The sequence below is a fragment of the Dermochelys coriacea genome, chromosome 2 (genome assembly GCF_009764565.3).
Source record: "Dermochelys coriacea isolate rDerCor1 chromosome 2, rDerCor1.pri.v4, whole genome shotgun sequence".
Classification (NCBI taxonomy): domain Eukaryota; kingdom Metazoa; phylum Chordata; order Testudines; family Dermochelyidae; genus Dermochelys; species Dermochelys coriacea.
In genome coordinates, this window is record NC_050069.1 from 189479094 (window position 1) to 189496739 (window position 17646).

The following is a 17646-nucleotide window of genomic DNA, read 5'->3' on the forward strand; positions in this document are numbered from 1 at the left end:
CTTCTTTCTGCATTGTATGCTGGCTACCTGATGAGCAAACTTGTTTCAAGTTTCTCTTTTGGCATTTAAAGAAATAACTGACAGACTGGAAACTATATGTTCCTTTTTAAAATTAACACTGTATAGTATTACAACTGAAAAAAATTAAAACCTAATTTGTGCCTCCTATCTAACCATAGGACTGCTATCTCTCATAACGACAACTGAGATGGGTGGCACTAGAATTGCTGACTTGTCAGTATGCACTAGAGTTTACCTTTAGAATTATTCAGGGCAAGGTTCAAGAACTCTTTGTTTCTGTTTTGTCTATGCTTTTTGTAGCATTTTAAGTTTTTATTTTTTCTTCCTCCTTTCTAATCTTTTAGAATTTAATTGGTTTAAAATTATTTTTTTAGGAATATTATATTAATATGTTGGTACCAAATATCCAAAGGCCTCTTAACAGAAGAGAATTAAAATATTTTAATCTATATACTTCAAACAGAATGTTATAAAAAATTATATTGTGTTTTAGAATCTTTTGGAACTTTTGGAAACAGAAAAAGGACGTAATCAAAAACTAACATTACAATTACAAGAAGACAAAGAAAATAATTCAAAGTGAGTATTGTGGGTTTGATTTCCAGTTGAAGTCAATGGTTTCATCCTATGCTAAGTTTCATTTTATTGTAGCTCTTGCTATTGAAATACATTTCTTTTTCCAAAAATAAAAGTGCAAACCTTCTAAATGCATTGTTGTGGAAAATATTCACCTCTGAGTTAACTGCCAGGAATGAATTTGGCCCAAAGACTGGTGAGTTCTTTAAACCTCTGATATCACTATGCATGGTGTATCTTTTCATGTATTTTTGTAATTGCCATTATCTATCTCTTGATGTAAAGAGAAAAATGTTTTAGTATCTAAGATGTCTGTTCCAGTAAATGTGGATGTTCCCTTTCTAAAAAGAGAAAATAATAAGAAACTGATGAGGCAACAATAACACCTTCACTTCATTTGAAAACATCCATTCAGAAAAGCCTGTTAGAGGTTTTTGTTCCAGACAGTATAGAGATGATTACTCGATGGATTTTTAGTCAGTGTCTTTACCCCCACTAAAGACAGCACTACTTCTTTTTTAATTATTTTTAATGAACAGTTTCATTATAAAAATATTCTTTTGTATGTGAAAGGTCTAGCATCAGCTGCAATGTATGGCTGCAACCTGAACCGTTAGTTTTTTTGAATAGCATTAATCAACTGGTAGAGCTAAAAACCTTTAAAACCCTAAATGGGACCCAGGGCCAACCTACATAGTTTGTTCCTTGTTGAAGCTGTCTTTTCTTATGTTTTGATTAAGTCTCTTACAAGAAATATATTCCTTCTCTTCTAGAGAACTCTTGAAAGTACTTGAAAATGTACAGCTGGAAAAACAGTCCTCTGAAATGGTGACACGATGTGAGCAGCAGGTATAAAAGCACATTTTGACAATTGAAAATTGAGTTTTTGTGGATTTCCTGTATAGTAATGGCAAAAGGACTTTTATTAAACTAACTGTTTAAAGATTAATAGTAAAACAAATTCAGTGTTTTCAAGTCTCAGGAATCAGTTGCTTTTTAACTACTATGATGCCTTTTAGCCCCTCTAGCATATTAAGCAGTACAGTTGTCTCTCGTGTTATTCCTAGTGTTACGTTTATACTGAATGTACACAAGAGATAATTGAGGGCTCTTTCTATAACTAAAATAAAGTTTCTTCTAGGAAGCAAAGTTGCAGAAATTAGAACGGAATCTGGCTGCTGCCGAAGTGGCTATTGCTTCTCTGGAGAAGACTAACGCAGCTGACAAGGTAACTACTTTTTATTGTTGGTTCATGAGTTCTGAAAGAAATTGACTTCTTTGCAGCAGAGCTGGAAGCTAAGGCCTTCCTGACTGTGATAAGTGAAAAAAGCTCTCATACATCTGGCACAGGGTCTCCAAGACCACTGGGGAAGAAAGAAGGCTGACACAGTGCCAGAAAAAACAGGGTGGAGATATAACGGGACAGCTGGAGAGGGAAGACAAAAGGGAGTTGTGCTGTCTGCTGGACATAACAGCTAGCACAAGGCCATGAACATATTACCTGTTGATTGACAGGGAATTTCCAGTCAGGCTTATCTGATGAGGAATTGGCTAATAGAAACCATAGGAATGACACAGTAAGAATCTCACTGTAATTGTCAGTAAAATCAATCCATGTTTCATTTAGATAGCTACATCGGTTTTCTGAAAGCTCCTTTTGGAGAATAACTTTTATCATTAAGTATAACATACATTTAAGAAATTGTATGGGAACTCATTGTCATGGATGGTCAATCAATTCCTGACTTGTTCTGTTTTCATACCAAAAGAAAAACTTGGGGAGATTGGGTGGGGTTGGAGGAAAATGCCACACTAAATCCAGAGTCCAGTAATGGTTTCTTGAAGATGACTCACTGCATTAAGTTTCCGCCTGTTTCTTACAGCAACATTCATAACCTTCTATCAGAGTGGGACTAAACAGTTTGTACTACAAAATAGTCTTTTTTTCCTTTTAATCTTGGAATAGTAAATAAGCTGTTTAACTCTTTATATGAAACCTTAGGGTAAAGAGAGGTGCTTTTTAATATCAAAAATTCCACTGTTCCTTCACACTCTAATCAAAGTACTGTATATACTCGTTCATAAGCTGAATATTTTTGGTTTTAAAAAAAAAAGAAGCATCAAAGAGCGGGGGTCAGGTTATAAACAGGTCTACTCCAAAATTTGATGATTTTAAACTCTATGAAATAATTGAATTGAATATCTAATAATACATTGTCTTTTTGTTTACCTGGAGAGTCTGCAGGCGTGGAGCCCCTCAGTTTCCTGTGGCCACGGTTTGCCGTTCCCAGCCAATTGGAGCTGCAGGAAGTGGCGCCACCAAACCGCAGCCACTGGGAGCTGAGGGGCTCCGTGCCTGTGCATGCTCCAGGTAAACAAAACGTCCCAACCTGCCAGCAGCTTACCCTGACAGGCAGGGAGCCAAAGTCTGCCAACCCCTGAAATATAGGGTTGACTCATGAAAGGGTCATGCTATTTTTACCTATCCATCTTGGGGGGTTGGCTTATAAACGAACGGGCTAATGAACGAGTATATATGGTAATTAAAAAACCATTCAAAATATTTTATTGGTTCAAAGTGAAATATGGGCTAAGCAGAAATTATTTAAATAGTGACCCTGAAATTAGGGTTCAACATTTTTCTTTTGCAGGAAGTTGTATCTGACTTGATGAGCCAGATCCAGGAGCTGAGGACATCTATTAGTCATAAGACAGAATCTATTGATGGACTGACAAGAGAGCTGGAAGACACAAATGTATGTTCCGTTTTTGAAAAGATGTGGGGCAATGTTGGGTATCACAAAAATGGAATGAAATGCCAGGCTGAACACTTTCAATTACATATTTTATCAGAAATGTGGAACAGTGTAATCTGCTGTAGGGTGAGTTTCTTTCAACTTTCGTTGTATTCTTCTGAGCAGTTTATGCCTAGGGTGGTCTTGGAAACTGAACTTTTTCCACATAGTGAGTAGACAGACATTTCTCTCACTGGACCTACTCAGTTCTTGTGAGCTTCAATCAGCTGATATATTCATGTTTAATTTTGTTGAGAAATTAGTGATTTGAGAGATTACTAAATGAAGCTGAAGTCACTGAACTCATTTGTAGGAAAGAAACTGTAGTTGTGAGATGTAACTCCTAGGTTCCGGTCTTGCAAGCACACGTGATGCAATAAGATTCTTATAATAAAGTTGCTTGCTTGCATAAGTACTTGCAGGAGGTGGGCCCTTACTTACTAAATTGTGCTTTCTCACTGAAGCTGTGGGATGTTTGTCTTCTGCTTTACAGTGTGCCTTTTTTTTTTTTTTTTAAACAGCGGTCTTGCAGTCTTTTTGCTTTGTTTTATTGCAAACTGATACAGCAACACATGCAGTATTTTACATGTACTGTGAACCGAAAAGAACCCAGCACAGAAAGGAACATACAACTTCAGAATATGATCTATATTTTTTCAAAGTGCATATTACATCAGGTACACCCAACATACACACTTATCCTATAGGAAATAGTTCTCAGTTTCATTGCAACCTTTATGGAAGATTTCAAAGTACTTTCCAAACACGTTTACTCACAGCACCCTTATGAGTTAGGTTAGCATCATACCTGTTTTACAAATGCTAGAGGTAGAGCCTTTGACTGACCCATGGTCACACTGGATATTAACAGAACTAGGAAAGGGACAAGGCATAACTCTCACTAATATATGATCTTAAAATAGTCAGATGGCATTGAAATTTATAATCTCAATTTTAGTTCTGATGCAAAACCTTAGTTTGTGGGGTTTAGCAAGCAATAACACTTCTATTCACTGGACCTTTAGTATCGTTATGTCAGACAATTCTCTAAACATGAATTTATAGTTCTGTCATCTCAAGACTCCAAGATGCAACAGCTGAGTTGCTTTTAGCAATTTTCTTTGATATCTTGCTTGCATTATCATAGTCCTAAAACATAACTTTGCTGTTTTCTTAGTGGAAATATAATTCTGCCTTGGCTGCAAAAGACGAAAACAAAGCCATCATAGAGGATCAGGAAAGGCAGATTGAGGAGCTGAGAGAAGCCTTGGAGAGAAAACAGGCAGCTGATAAAGTTAATGTAAGAGTGCTAACATCAGTACTATATTGTGATTGTTTCTGCTACGGATGAGTTGGACGTATTTGATTTTTTGTTTAAAGTATTTATATGGAATTTAGCCTCACTTGGATCCAATTATAATTGGTTGGAAAGAAAGGCACAAAAGTTTTAGTGGAACACCTGGAAATCACCATTAAATTGTTTCAGTATTTTCTTAAATATTTAATAAGGTACGCTTTTTTTTTTTGTTTTTAACCCTATACCAAAGGCCTGATCCAGCTCTTCTCAGAGCTAGTAAGAGTCATTCAACTGAGTTTAAAGAGAATTGTTTCGGGTCCTGAAAGTATAATTGACTCAAAATGATAAATTAATATTGCATTTAACAGTCTCATTTTTTTTCCAGTGTTGCTGTGTTGAGGAGCTTCTCCATTACCCATAACTTTAACCAAAAGCTCCACCTGCTGGAGTAAAATTTAAGATACACAGTTAATCTGATTAAGGCTGCATATTTTTCATTTTACTTGTTTTATTTTTATATTCTTTATCCAGTCTCTCACTGTCATCCCCATTATTCTGTATAACATGTCCTATAACTAAAAAGGGAAGGTGCTCAGGTTTGACAAAGTCTTCATAAAATTATCAGTTAGGACTACATATACTCCTGAGGGAATTCTGTGCCAAAAAATAAAAAATGCTGCGCACAATATTTTAAAATTCTGCAAAATGCTGCAACTTTTATTTGTCAATAAATAAATGCAGAGGCTCCAACATGAAATTGGGGAGCATAGGCCACTGGCTGTACAAAGATGAGAGATCACCCTGCAGCCTCCCCACCGCTCACCCTTGGGACACGGACTCAGTGGTGAAGCTGCACCTGACCCTGACACAGCACATGGCCTGGGCCTGCCCCAGAGTCACCCTGAGGCTCTGCCCCTCTACGCCAGGCCCACAAGGTGTGGGGAAGGCAGGCTCAACCAGGCAGGATCCAAGTGTGGAGGGGCTCAGTGTGGGGGGGATCCAGGTGTGTGGTGAGAGGATTTTGTGTGGGACAAATCTGGGTGCAGGCAGCTCAGTGGGGAGGGTCTAGGTGTGGGGGGAATCTGGATGCAGAGAGGCTCATTGGGGGGTTGCAGGTGCAGGGACAATGGAACTCTGCAGGAGCTTCCAGGTGAAGGTGGTTGGGGCTCAGCGGAGAGGTCTGGGTGTGAGGGGCTCAGCTGGGGGAGTGGGGCTTGGTGGGGTGGGGGTCTGGATGTGTAGGTGCAGAGGGGTGGGGGTTATGAGGGTGGAGGTTTGAGTTCAGGGAGCTCAGTGGGGATGGTCTGGGTGCAGGGGAGCTCCAGATGCAGGGGTTGAGGTTCAGTGAGTTCGGGTTTGAGTATGGAGGGCTAGGGAGATTCTGGTTGTACAGGATGAAGCTTGGTGGGGGTGTCTGGATATGGAGGTCCAGATGCCCAGGGGTTGGGCGGATCGGGGAGCAGCTCCCCGTACTGTGACCCCCTTCCCCCACAGCTGAGGAGTGATGGGGGCAGGAAGTAGAAGAGGATCCTGATCTTCCTGCAGCTGTGGGGAGGTTTCTGGGGATGGGTCTGACACAGTCCCAGCCACTCCCTGCAGGAGAAGAGGAAGTTCTGTCCTCTCCTGCATCCAGCTCAGCTTGGACTAACAACTGATCCTGGCTCAGGGTAGGAGCCACTGGCTGGGGTGTCCCCAGCCCTGCAGTGATTTACCTCTCCACCGGCTGCTCTGGGTGCTTGAAATGATGTACCTGGCCAGCTAGGGAGTGGTGCATGACTGACTGCTCTTGCAGGTTCCCTTTGCTTCCCTGTCAGAAAGTCATTTTTCCACAGGGAAGCAAAGAAATCTGCGGGGGACATGAATTCTGAGCACACAGAGTAGTGCAGAATTCCCCCAGGAGTATACATAGTACCTCTATTCTGCAACTTAGCGGCATTCCTGCATCTACCAGAACAAACTGTTCACCTCTCAAAGCTCCCTTCCTCTGCAAATAGATTTCCACTATGCAAGGGACCTAGGGAATAGTATAAGATTGCAGACTCCACTTTAGACTTAACTAATTTGGGGTCTATATTACCATGTCTTTGTGAGGTGAAAGCCAGAACTGAATTGCTTACTAAACTGCATTCGGTCTAGGTACATTATCAGGCTCCAACTCGGGTATCTATAGGGTAGTACGAAATGTAATTGTAAGGCAACAGGAAAAAACACTGAACTCTCGAACATACTTCTGAAACTGCAATATTTGGGTTATATAAGTACAACTGGAAAACATGATTGTTTTAGCTTAAATTACACCCCAAGATGGTTATAATTAGGGCTGCAGATTTGTCACAGCACTTTTTATAAAAAATCATGATGTAGTCATGGTAAATTTAGTAAAAGCCACAGGTTACTAAATTTACCTTGACTGCTCCCTGATCTTTTTTTATTTAAAAAAATAAATGGTGTAACAAATGAAGTTCAGCACTACCTCTGAGGCCAGTTTTGTTGTCATCCTCACACCCAGGTGCACAACAAGATGGGAGATCCCCCTTCTCCCTTGGCTGGCTCTGAGTGGAGACCCAGCCGCCACCATTTCCTGCCTTACTGGATGTGCCCTAGAAAGCAGTGATGGTGGCCGCACAGCCAGGAACCTGCTGCCTGCACAGTAGATAATGGGGTGGGGGGCTCACATCTCTGCCCAACTGAGGATGCCCCTGCCCAAGTCCAAATTCAGCAGTCTGGGAGGGGAGGCCCTGGGACTTCCTTTGAGCCCCGCAGCATTGGGAATAGGGGCTGCAGTTCAGATTCCAGGTCTTCCACAGGGAACAAGGGCACCAGGATCTGCAGGGTGGCATGGTACCTCTTGCTGTGCTCTCAGGGCTGCGCCTTCCTTTCCCCAGCTGGGACCTCTTCTTCCTCCTCTCCCCTTCCCCGGAAGAATCCAGGACCTCTTCTTCCCCTCTCTCTCGCCCTGTTGATGAGCCCAGGTGGGGGACACTTGTTAGGGTCAGTGAAGAGGGAGACAGGATCCTGAGACTGGGCAGGGGAACACGGGCTGAAATCACTAGGCCTGGGGGTTGAGAGGAAACCTGCCCTGCACTCACATGGAGGCATCGGCAGCAGTTGTCTGAGCCTAGCTCTCTAATTTGGGTATCGTGTCCTGAGCAGGTTAAACCTGAGTGGTGCTGTTACCCAATCCGCCAGGGCACAATGCTTACAGCCAGGGGGCTGACCAGCCCTGCGGACAAATGTGGGGAGGGCTCATTTTCCAAACCCCTCCCCTCTGCATTGGGCTGTCAACCCACCCACTTAGAGCCTTCCTGTAGTAAGTCACACACACAGTAGTCGTGGCCAAACTGAGAAAACATGACAAACCTGCAGCTCTACTTATAATGGAAAACATTGACTAATATTTTAACTGTAACTTTAAAATGTCCTAATGTACCTTTGAAAACTTTGTTACAAAATTTTGCTCTGGGGCTAAGATGCTGTGTATCAAGAATAGCCAAAATAAGAAGTTATCTTTAGGGATGAATATTTACTTAAGTTCTGACTTTATTTAAACCAGTGTGTCTCAAACTTCGGGTTGGGACCCCTCAAGGGGTCACAAGGATATTACATGGGGGGTTGCAAGCTGTCAGCCTCTACCCCAAGCCCCGCTTTTCCTCCAGCATTTGTAATCATGTTAAATATATAAAAAAGTGTTTTTAATTTATATGGGGGGGTCAAACTCAGAGGCTTGCTATGTGAAAGGGGTCACTAGTACAGAAGTTTGAGAACCAACTTTTAAACAATTTAAACCAAAAAAAAAAAAAAGGGTAGAGGGAAGGGGACTTTTGTATTTAATAAACCATTACTGTACACCACTTTACTACTCCAAAGCAGGTATTTTATTTCTATTTATTTCACTGCTCTTACTTTTGTTTGTCCATTTAAATAAAACAGAGCGAACTTCTGTATGAAGACCTGAACCATACCACTGAGCAGCTAAGCAAGTTAACAGAGGCTTCTAAAAAACATGAAATATTGCTTCAGTGTGCACAAGACGACTTAGTAAAGAAAGAAGCTTTAATTCAGGAACTTAAGGAACAGGTAAAATGTAGGAAGTTCCTCCTAAAGAGTCCACTATTCATTTTTTTTTGAGAGACTTGCATTGTACATTGCCACCTATACACACCTCCCTAACGGATTGTTTTTCGTTAATATAGTTCTCACTGCATTGGACAGTGATAATTTAAAGAATTTTGAACAAAGGCCTGGATAAGCTTTACAACCTTGCTAATGGGGGGTCCCAAGCTAGCACAAGTGTTCATTCTGAAGGCTTTGATTTTACGTGAGTGGAAATAAGGGCAAAGCAACCTGAGGTTTGAACAATACAAAAAAGGAGTTTTCTTTTTCCTCCTAGTCAGATGTGGTAGTTTGTTTGTGGATAGTATCATGGGGGTAACTGATGAGCTGTCTAAATGATACAAAGTAAGAGGGCTGAATTGAAATCGCCTCGAATATCTTTTGGAACACAAATATCCATCTATCTTAGGGTACATCTACGCTGCATGCTCCTTACAGCAGCGTGCAGAATACATACACTGCACACTCCCCTAACACGCGTATAAGTAGTAATGTAGATAGTAAGGCACTGCTAAGGTGAGTAAAGAGACACATGAGCACTCTCTATGTACCTTGTACGGCTTTCCATCTACTCTGCAATGTCCTGCTGGAGCCTTTCCCCATCTCAGGGAAAGACTCTGGCAACAGAGAGAGGCTCTGGCAGGAGGAGGCAGTAGGGAAAGGCTCTGGAAGCTCCCCACTGCCAGAGCGTTTCCCCGCTGCCTTCCCCTGCCAGAGCCTTTCACTGACGTATGTAACTACGCACCACAGCTTGATTTTCATTATGTCATGTACATACCCTAAGTAGAGTGAGGCTGAAGCTAGCCAAAAAGAAGCAGATTAGCTGCTAACATAGTACCTTGTTTAAATGTTTTTAAATAGTGTTTGCTTGACAATAAGGGAACAAGACCATAGGTACATTATTTGTGGAATAACTGTTGATACGATAAAACAGTGTGTGAAGTCTAAAATATTTAAGTCCTCGGAATATATAGAGTAAACTTGCATACTTAAAGTACTAGTTTTTGCTTTAATTCTTTCCACATTCTGTGAACTTTAAGTGCCAACTGAATTTTAATTGATTGGGTTTTATAACAGCTGGACAAAAAAACAGAAGAACTGGAAAAGAGGAAGAGTGACTATGAACTAAAAATGCAACAATTAGACTGTTTTGTGGACTCTGCTGCAATAGCACTGCCACGGGTATAGTATTTCATTTTAATGATCTACTGTAGTTTACTTCACTGAAGAAACAAAGCGCGCGCGCTCTCTCTCTCTCTCTCTCTCTCTCTCTCTCTCTCTCTCTCTCTCTCTCTCTCCACAGAAATAGTGACAGTATATTGAAAAAAGTTGTATAGTCTGTGAAATCCTATTTCTCTTTTGTAAGGTAAAAAGCATTATTGATGTTTGTCTCCTAGTTACACAGCATTAACACAGCAAAAATCTTTTAATGTATACTTATGCAGTATAGGGAAGACTCCCCCTTCTCAGTATGACTGTTTTTACCCGTCAGAGTCCAAAAACTCCCCCTAAATTTGGTGTAAATCTGGCAAAATTCCTGGAAACTCAGGAGCAGGAAATAGCAGATCGGAGAGCTTCTGCAATTACTCTGGAGCATCTTGTATCTGAATTAAATAAAGAAAGAACCGCTAAAAATGACGAAATCCTAAGGCTAAAGGTAATGTGAAATAAACAAAGGTATTTTTAAAGTTAAAGTTAATATGAAATTTATAGACTATTCTAGTGAGTTGGTGTTTGGCACTCTGCACTGCCATGCAGGAAGCCTTCTCTTGATCTTACCCTTTCCTGGGCTGGTAGCATTCTAAATAAGCAGAGCAATCAACTGATTGAAAAAAGATGGTCTCTTGTATCACTTTGTTGCAATCTCTGTTGCTGATATACCAGCAATAGTGGCTTTCTGCAAAGCAAGTTTTGTTCATGTTTTTTGGTATGGGATCCATAGATGCAGTTTGACTTCTCTGTTGGTGGGGCAGCTCCAGTCAGGCCAATGGGGCTGGATGTGGAGTGGAGTGGGAGGGGTAAATTCCATGCCTGCCTGAGGCTTGCCATTTGGGGTGAGGGGGCAACCCCTGCTCCCCAAATTATGCTCATGATAGGATCTTGACAGAGAATTTCTTCGGTCTTTCATTGAACGGTTTCAGAATATTTGTTCCTTCTGTCCTTTACTGGAAATTATTTACTTGGAAATGAAAATAAGAATTGTGGTATAGTGTTCAAATAACATGTTTTTCTTGCTTGGTTTAGGGACAGTTATGTGAACTGGAAAACCTGCACCTGGAAATGCAGATATTAACAGAGAATAATAGGAACCTACAGAGCCAGCTTGAAGAGTATCAGAGAGAAAGGAAAAACCGGTAAAAACCTGTCCTAACCCTTAAGCGATTGTTAACTAAATTGTAATTCTTTGTCTTTACTGCAAGTATGATATTACACATACTGTATCAGAACTAGTTAAACTAAGATGACTCAATGAAACCTATTTTTATAGAAATGCTTTAATGGCCAGTAAATAGTATTGCCTTTGAAATTACAAATGATTACAGTACAACAATTAAGTTATAAAAGAAACAAGTTAATAACTCCGAACTACCTATTCGTGCAGCTTTTAACTGGGAAAAGTAATAGAATATAAACATTATGGTTAGGCAAAAAGTTGTGGTTTGTGTGGTGGGCTTTTTTTTTTTTGGTTTTTTTTTTTTTTTAGAATTAGGCAGGCATAGATAATACTGAAGGGGGTTTATTTACAGTACTGGGAAGAATGATAAACCGCTTCAAAAGTGTAGTGCTACAATGACCAATTATATACCTTTCTTTTATTACTGTATTTGCATTTATTTGTATATACAGAGACAGACATTGTTACAAGTCAAGAGAGAACTCTGAACAAAGATTAAAAATAGGAACAGTATGTACATATAGAGGTCATCCTGATTATATCTAGTATCTATGGCTAGCTTGTGTGGGAAAGAGGTGGGGTGGGGATGAGTGCTTACAGATATTCGGTGAGCTGTGAAGGGAGGGTTTGTTCTGTTCTAAGAGCTGAGTTACTGGGCGGACATTTGACCATATAAGTTTATTACGTGTTTACAGTTGTCAGTGTCCTTGGGCTACTGAAGCATTCCTGCTTGATCTGCGGTTTCTGTCTTAGCTGTTAGCTAAATCTTAACTTTTGCCTGACAGTTCCCTCCTGTTGATATATTGAATTTTTAGGTGAGATAAAGTTAATACTTTAAATGCTTTGATATACATGATTTGTTTTAGGGTTGCTTGGGAGGCGGGAGGGTAAGGTGAATTGTGGGAAGGGGGTAAAGATAGGAAACATAGTAAGATTTTTAAGGATGTGTTTAAAGTACTTATACATGACCAGAGAGGTTAGTGTAACAAATATAGAAGCAGCAGCTGTTACTTGGACCAGGAGAAGGGACTGTAGGATGCATTATGAACAGGATTTTTTAGTTGGGTGATGGTTTGACTGGAGAGCTGGATTTCAATGCGACCTTTGGTGACATGGTTATGAACGGTGGTAAACACAGACGCAGCAGCTAGAACTATTTTGAGAAGCAGCTCTTTGGCCAGTTGAACTGGTGTATTGTTTAGGTATAGGTTGTTATATTATTGAGGAGCTATTGTTGTTTTATTTTTATTTTATTATAATACTGAGAAACAGGCTCATCCTTGCCTTGTATGCAGCCCACAATCAGTCCCCAATTACTGGCTTTATTCCCCAAGGCTTCTTGTGCAGCTTTTTTTAAACTCAGTGCAGGCACGGGTTATATTACATATATTACGTTTATTACAATCCCCTTCTCTAATCTTCCTTTTGTTTGACCAGACTACCACAACACACTGTCTATTGTACTTATATTCTCATTTCATTCATTTTTGCCATTGTTTTTTTTAATTTTCTTATGGTGGTTTTTGTTTAATTTTATTTTAAAAAAATGAGTCTCCCTCCCGTAGAGGGCATCACTGATGTTGGGCCAGTCAGTAAGTCTCCCTCCTGTAGAGGGTATCATTGGTGCACCCTGGGGCACGCCAACAAGTCCCCTCCTGTAGAGGGAATTGTTGACGCATTCTGGGGCAACTCATAGGACATTGTATTCCAGCTTCCTGAAAACCCACCTAAGCGGCGCTTCAGGGGAGACCAACTGAGCACACTCCTGTATTCAGTCAACTGCAGCACACATTCTGATGCTCAGTACCTGGCAGCGCAGCCTTCCCCTACAGTGATCCCTGCATGCCAAAACCCCTGGCAGTGCAGCCTTCCCCTACAGTGATCCCTGCACGCCAAAACCCCTGGCAGTGCAGCCTTCCCCTACAGTGATCCCTGCACTCCAAAAACCTGGCAGTGCAGCCTTCACCTCCAGCGATCCCTGCACCCCAAAAATTTGGCCACAAACACAGTCCTGTTCAGTCCTCTTGTTTGTGCGTCCTAGATGTGGTCCGTATTTAAAAAAAGGGGTGCGAAGGGGTGTCTTAGGGAGTCTCAAACCAAGGTGTGCACTAGAGGTGGTAAGTAAAAGGGTACTCACCTCTATCCCTGGTTGTGATAAACTCTCCGAGGATTCCTGATCACACCCTGCTCGCTGCGACAAAACTGTTAGGCAAAAAGATTCTTTTTCCCAAGAATTAAGCAGGCACAGACAATACTGAAGGGGGTTTATTCATGGTACCGGGAAGACTGATAAACAGCTTCAAAATTATAGTGCTACAATAACCAATTTTATATCTTTCTTTTATTACTTCATTTGCATTTATTTGTATATACAAAAATAAACATTGTTACAAGTCAAAAAATAACTCTAAACAAAAATAAAAACAGTACATACATATAAAGGTCATCCTCTAATTGCATCAAGTATCTATGGCTACCTTGCGGGGGAAAGAGGCGGGGTGGGGGGTAGGGATAAGTGCTTACAGCTATTCGGTGGGCTGTAAAGGGAGGGTTTGTTCTGTTCTAAAAGCTAACTTACTAAGCAAACATTTAACCATATAAGTTTATTAAGTATTTACAGTTGTCGGTGTCCTTAGGCTACTAAAGCATTCCTGCTTAATCTGTGGTTTCTGTCTTAGCTGCTAGCTAAATCTTAAGTTTTGCCTAACACTATCCATATTAAGAAAAACAGACAAACTGAAATGCTGTGCCAGTGAAATCAATTGGAGTTTTGCCATTGACTTAAATGGAGTCAGGATTCCACACCTCGTCTTTGAGAGTAAGAAACGTAACTGTTTCTATGCTTTGTGCAAAATGGAAAGATGACTGATGAAAAGACTTCAAACTGGTGATTACCCTTAGATTCTAAAAAGTATGATCTTTGTCTGAATCTGCAGGCTAAGTTCTTGGTTTTGGACTTCTTTTTTCGCGCGCCCCCCCCCCCCCGCCCCCCATCTTCATTTGTTCTGGTGTTTTTCTGTTTGATGAACTCCCTAGAGGGTTTACAAAGTGATAAATATGAAGTTATTTTGAAGCGTAAATCAGTGTAATATGAGGTTTTGTTACTGCTAATTATAAATCACCTAAGGAAAAACTTAATGTAATAAAAGGACAAGTCAGACACAACGGTGTGGCACCTTACAACTGGATATAAGGTAGGACCTGAATCCGCCTTTCCATTAGAAAGCATTGAAAATTGTAATATTACAAAGTTTTTTTCTAATTTAAATTTTATAATTGACAAATGTTCATGGCAAAAATACTAAAACAATGACAAGTAGTTCTAGAAGTGTCTTTGAATATTTTAGATATTTTTCCACATAAAAAACTAGAACATTATCAAAGTTGCAAAGTCAAGAACTTACGTTAGGAAATCCGAGAATTAAGGATGCCTGTGCAGCCTTAATTCAGTTCCCTTGTGCCGATGTATTAGGATACCATTTTTCTATTATCATATACTCGTTTTTTTCACAGGACCCCAGCCTCATTTGGTGTACGCTTAATGAGCAGTTATTCAATATTTTGTTTCCCCATTTTTCAATGTGGGGTCCCATGCCTGATTTACTGCACACTATTCAAACCAGGCTCAGAAAATAGATTTATTAATTTCCTCATGGGCTTTTCTGTGGTGCTCAGCACTATATAGTATCTGATTGCTTCATAAACATTAATTTATTTTCGCAACATCCCTTTGTGTGTTGAGAGGGTATTATCATCCCCATTTTACAGATAGGGAGCTGAGGCTCAAAGAGAGAGGTCAAATACCAACTAATTTTGGGTGCCCAACATGAGATGCTTGGACGTGATTTTTCAAATGTAGCATCCCTTGGCTCCCATTGACTTTAACTGCAGCTGCTAGCACTCAGCACTTCTGCAAATCAGATCACAGGGTCTCGAATCAGACACCCAGAAAATAAGAAATATATAAGAAACTTTTCACAAGAGGTCAGTAACTTGACTAGCATCAGACAGGGAGTCTGTGGCAGGGATGAAATTTAGATTTCCAGGGCAGGATTCAATTGCCTTCCCAGTGAGACAATCTTTCTCTTCCTGTACACATCTTCTGTCTGAGTAATAGGCCTTGCTGCCAGCTCTGCCTATAGTATATGTATGTCTTCTCACATAGTTTTTCTAATATATTAAAGATAATCACAAGTGACTCATGAAAGGAAAATAAACCCACTTTTTTGCTTTCTGATAGTTTTAGCTTTTCTTCCAACTGTTTGAGTGTTTTTGTTATCCCCCATTAATCTCAAACAAGTCTCTAAATATTCTCAATAAAAATAATTTCCTCTTAACTGAGCAAAACCATTGAGTTCTCTTAGGAGGGAGTTGTTTTCTGCAATCCATATGGAGTATCAAAATTGTCAGCTAAAAATGCTTACTTGAAACCCTGAGGTTTATCATTAAGCTCTGTATTCAACACTTCTGTTCTTTAAACCAACACGAACTGAAACTTTTTAAATTAAAATGTTTTATTTCTCTGCATGTAGCAAAAATCTTTCTTTTGGAGAGTGCATTTTTGGTAACGAAAAGTTTAAACTGCTTCCAGAACTATATTTTGTGATGCATGGAAATCACTCTGAGCAAGCGTTAAAAATATTACAAGTATTGCTCGTAAAACTCTTGCGTTATAAATGGTTCCCTTTGCACATAAGAAAGATGGATTTCTCATTCTCGAACTTCTACAGAGGTCACAAGCACTCTGACATTCAGCACCTAAAAGAGAGAGAGAAGGAAATGACTGAAGAGAGACTAGCAAAGGTATTGTATCTTTTTATATTATGTTCAGTTTTGCTGGTTGTAAGTGTTGCTGGTCATGTTTTGTTTTGTTTCCTATCAATGCAAAATTTATAATTCTCATGAATTCTAACAGATACTTGGCCTGATTCTAATCTATCATTGCTTTTACACTGGTTTAACTTGATTGAATTCAACAACAGTAATGATGATTTACAACAGAATGAGACCCAGTGAGCCTGAGTCATCTTCACCGGGACATAGACTCCATGTGTACACTTACCGGGGATTGGCTGCTGTGATCGATGTAGTGGGGGTCGATTTAGTGGGTCTAGTGAAGACCAGCTAAATCAACCACAGAGCCTTCTCCAGTCAACTCAGGTACTCCACCAGAATTAGAGGAGTAAAGTAAGTCAGTGGGAGAGCATTGTGCATAGATCGTTGCAGTGTCGCTCCCCAGTCAGTGTAGACATGGCCTCCATGTCCCAGTGAAGATGAATCAAGCTCACTGGGTCTCATTCACCTCTCTTACTCTGCTGTAAATCATCATTACTAGGGCCTTACCAAATTCACCGTCCATTTTGGTCGATTTCACGGTCATAGGATTTTAAAAATTGTTAATTTCATTATTGCAGCTATTTAAATCTGAAATTTCACAGTGTTGTAATTGTAGGGATCCTGAACCAAAAAGGAGCTGTGAGAGGTGCGGGTTGCAAGGTTACTGTGGGGTGGGAGGGTTGTGATACTGCTAGCCTTACTTCTGCACTGCTGCTGGTGGCAGCGCTGCATTCAGAGCTGAGCAACTGGAGAGCGGTGGCTGCTGGCTGGGAGCCCAGTTCTGAAGGCAGAGCCACCACCAGCAGCAACGTAGAAGTACGGGTGGCATGGTGTGGTATTGCCACCCTTACGTCTGTGCTGATGCTGGCGGGATGCTGCCTTAATAGCTGGGCTCCTGGCCAACAGCCATCGCTCTCTGGCCACCCAGCTCTGAAGGCAGCGCAGAAGTAAGGGTGGCAATAACGTGACCCCCCCCCCCCCTGCAACTCTCTTTTGGGTCAGGACCCCCATTTTGAGAATCGCTGGTCTCCTCCTGTGAAATTTGTACAGTTAGGGTAAAAGCACACAAAAGACCAGATTTCATGGGGGGGGAGACCAGATTTCGTGATTCTTGATGTGTTTTTCATGGCCGTGAATTTGGTAGGACCCTAATCATTACTGTTGTTGAATTTAATCAAGTTTAAACCAGTTTAAAAGCAATGATAGATTTGAAACAGGCTCAGTATCCTTTAGAATTCACTAGAATTACAAATTTTGCATCGATATGAAACAGAACAAAAGATATAGCTGGAGTAGCATAATTTAGGTCGACTTGCCCCGTAGTGGAGACGAGACCGGAGTTGCAGCTTGTACCACTTTCCTCTCCTGAGGTTTCTGCCCAAAGAAAGCAATATTTAAGTTACAGTGGAGACTGCTCATGGCATCTGCTGAATGAGCCCTGGCTATGCACTTCCCAGATGGTGCAGCCCAGTCTTACAGCTGCACTGGCTGGTTGTGGGTCATTCAGTGGAGGGATTATGTTTACATAATAACACCACCATACCTCTTAGTAGTCAGCAATTAATGTTGGTAATATTAGCTACAGTAGTGTTACTGGATTATTTCAGTGTCAG

General features: G+C 40.7%; 1 protein-coding gene across 5 annotated transcripts in view; it reads left to right on the forward strand.

The window, feature by feature from the left end:
• Positions 1 to 17646, forward strand: part of KIF15 (kinesin family member 15) — a 55216-nt gene that overhangs the window by 27722 nt on the left and 9848 nt on the right. For all 5 annotated transcript variants that reach the window (XM_038389228.2, XM_043508875.1, XM_038389233.2 and 2 more), the window contains 10 exons: positions 515 to 600; positions 1371 to 1446; positions 1739 to 1825; positions 3249 to 3353; positions 4570 to 4692; positions 8620 to 8766; positions 9880 to 9984; positions 10295 to 10459; positions 11047 to 11156; positions 15928 to 16000. In XM_038389228.2, coding sequence (XP_038245156.1) covers positions 515 to 600; positions 1371 to 1446; positions 1739 to 1825; positions 3249 to 3353; positions 4570 to 4692; positions 8620 to 8766; positions 9880 to 9984; positions 10295 to 10459; positions 11047 to 11156; positions 15928 to 16000 — 1077 coding nt within the window. The remainder of the gene's footprint in view (positions 1 to 514; positions 601 to 1370; positions 1447 to 1738; positions 1826 to 3248; positions 3354 to 4569; positions 4693 to 8619; positions 8767 to 9879; positions 9985 to 10294; positions 10460 to 11046; positions 11157 to 15927; positions 16001 to 17646) is intronic.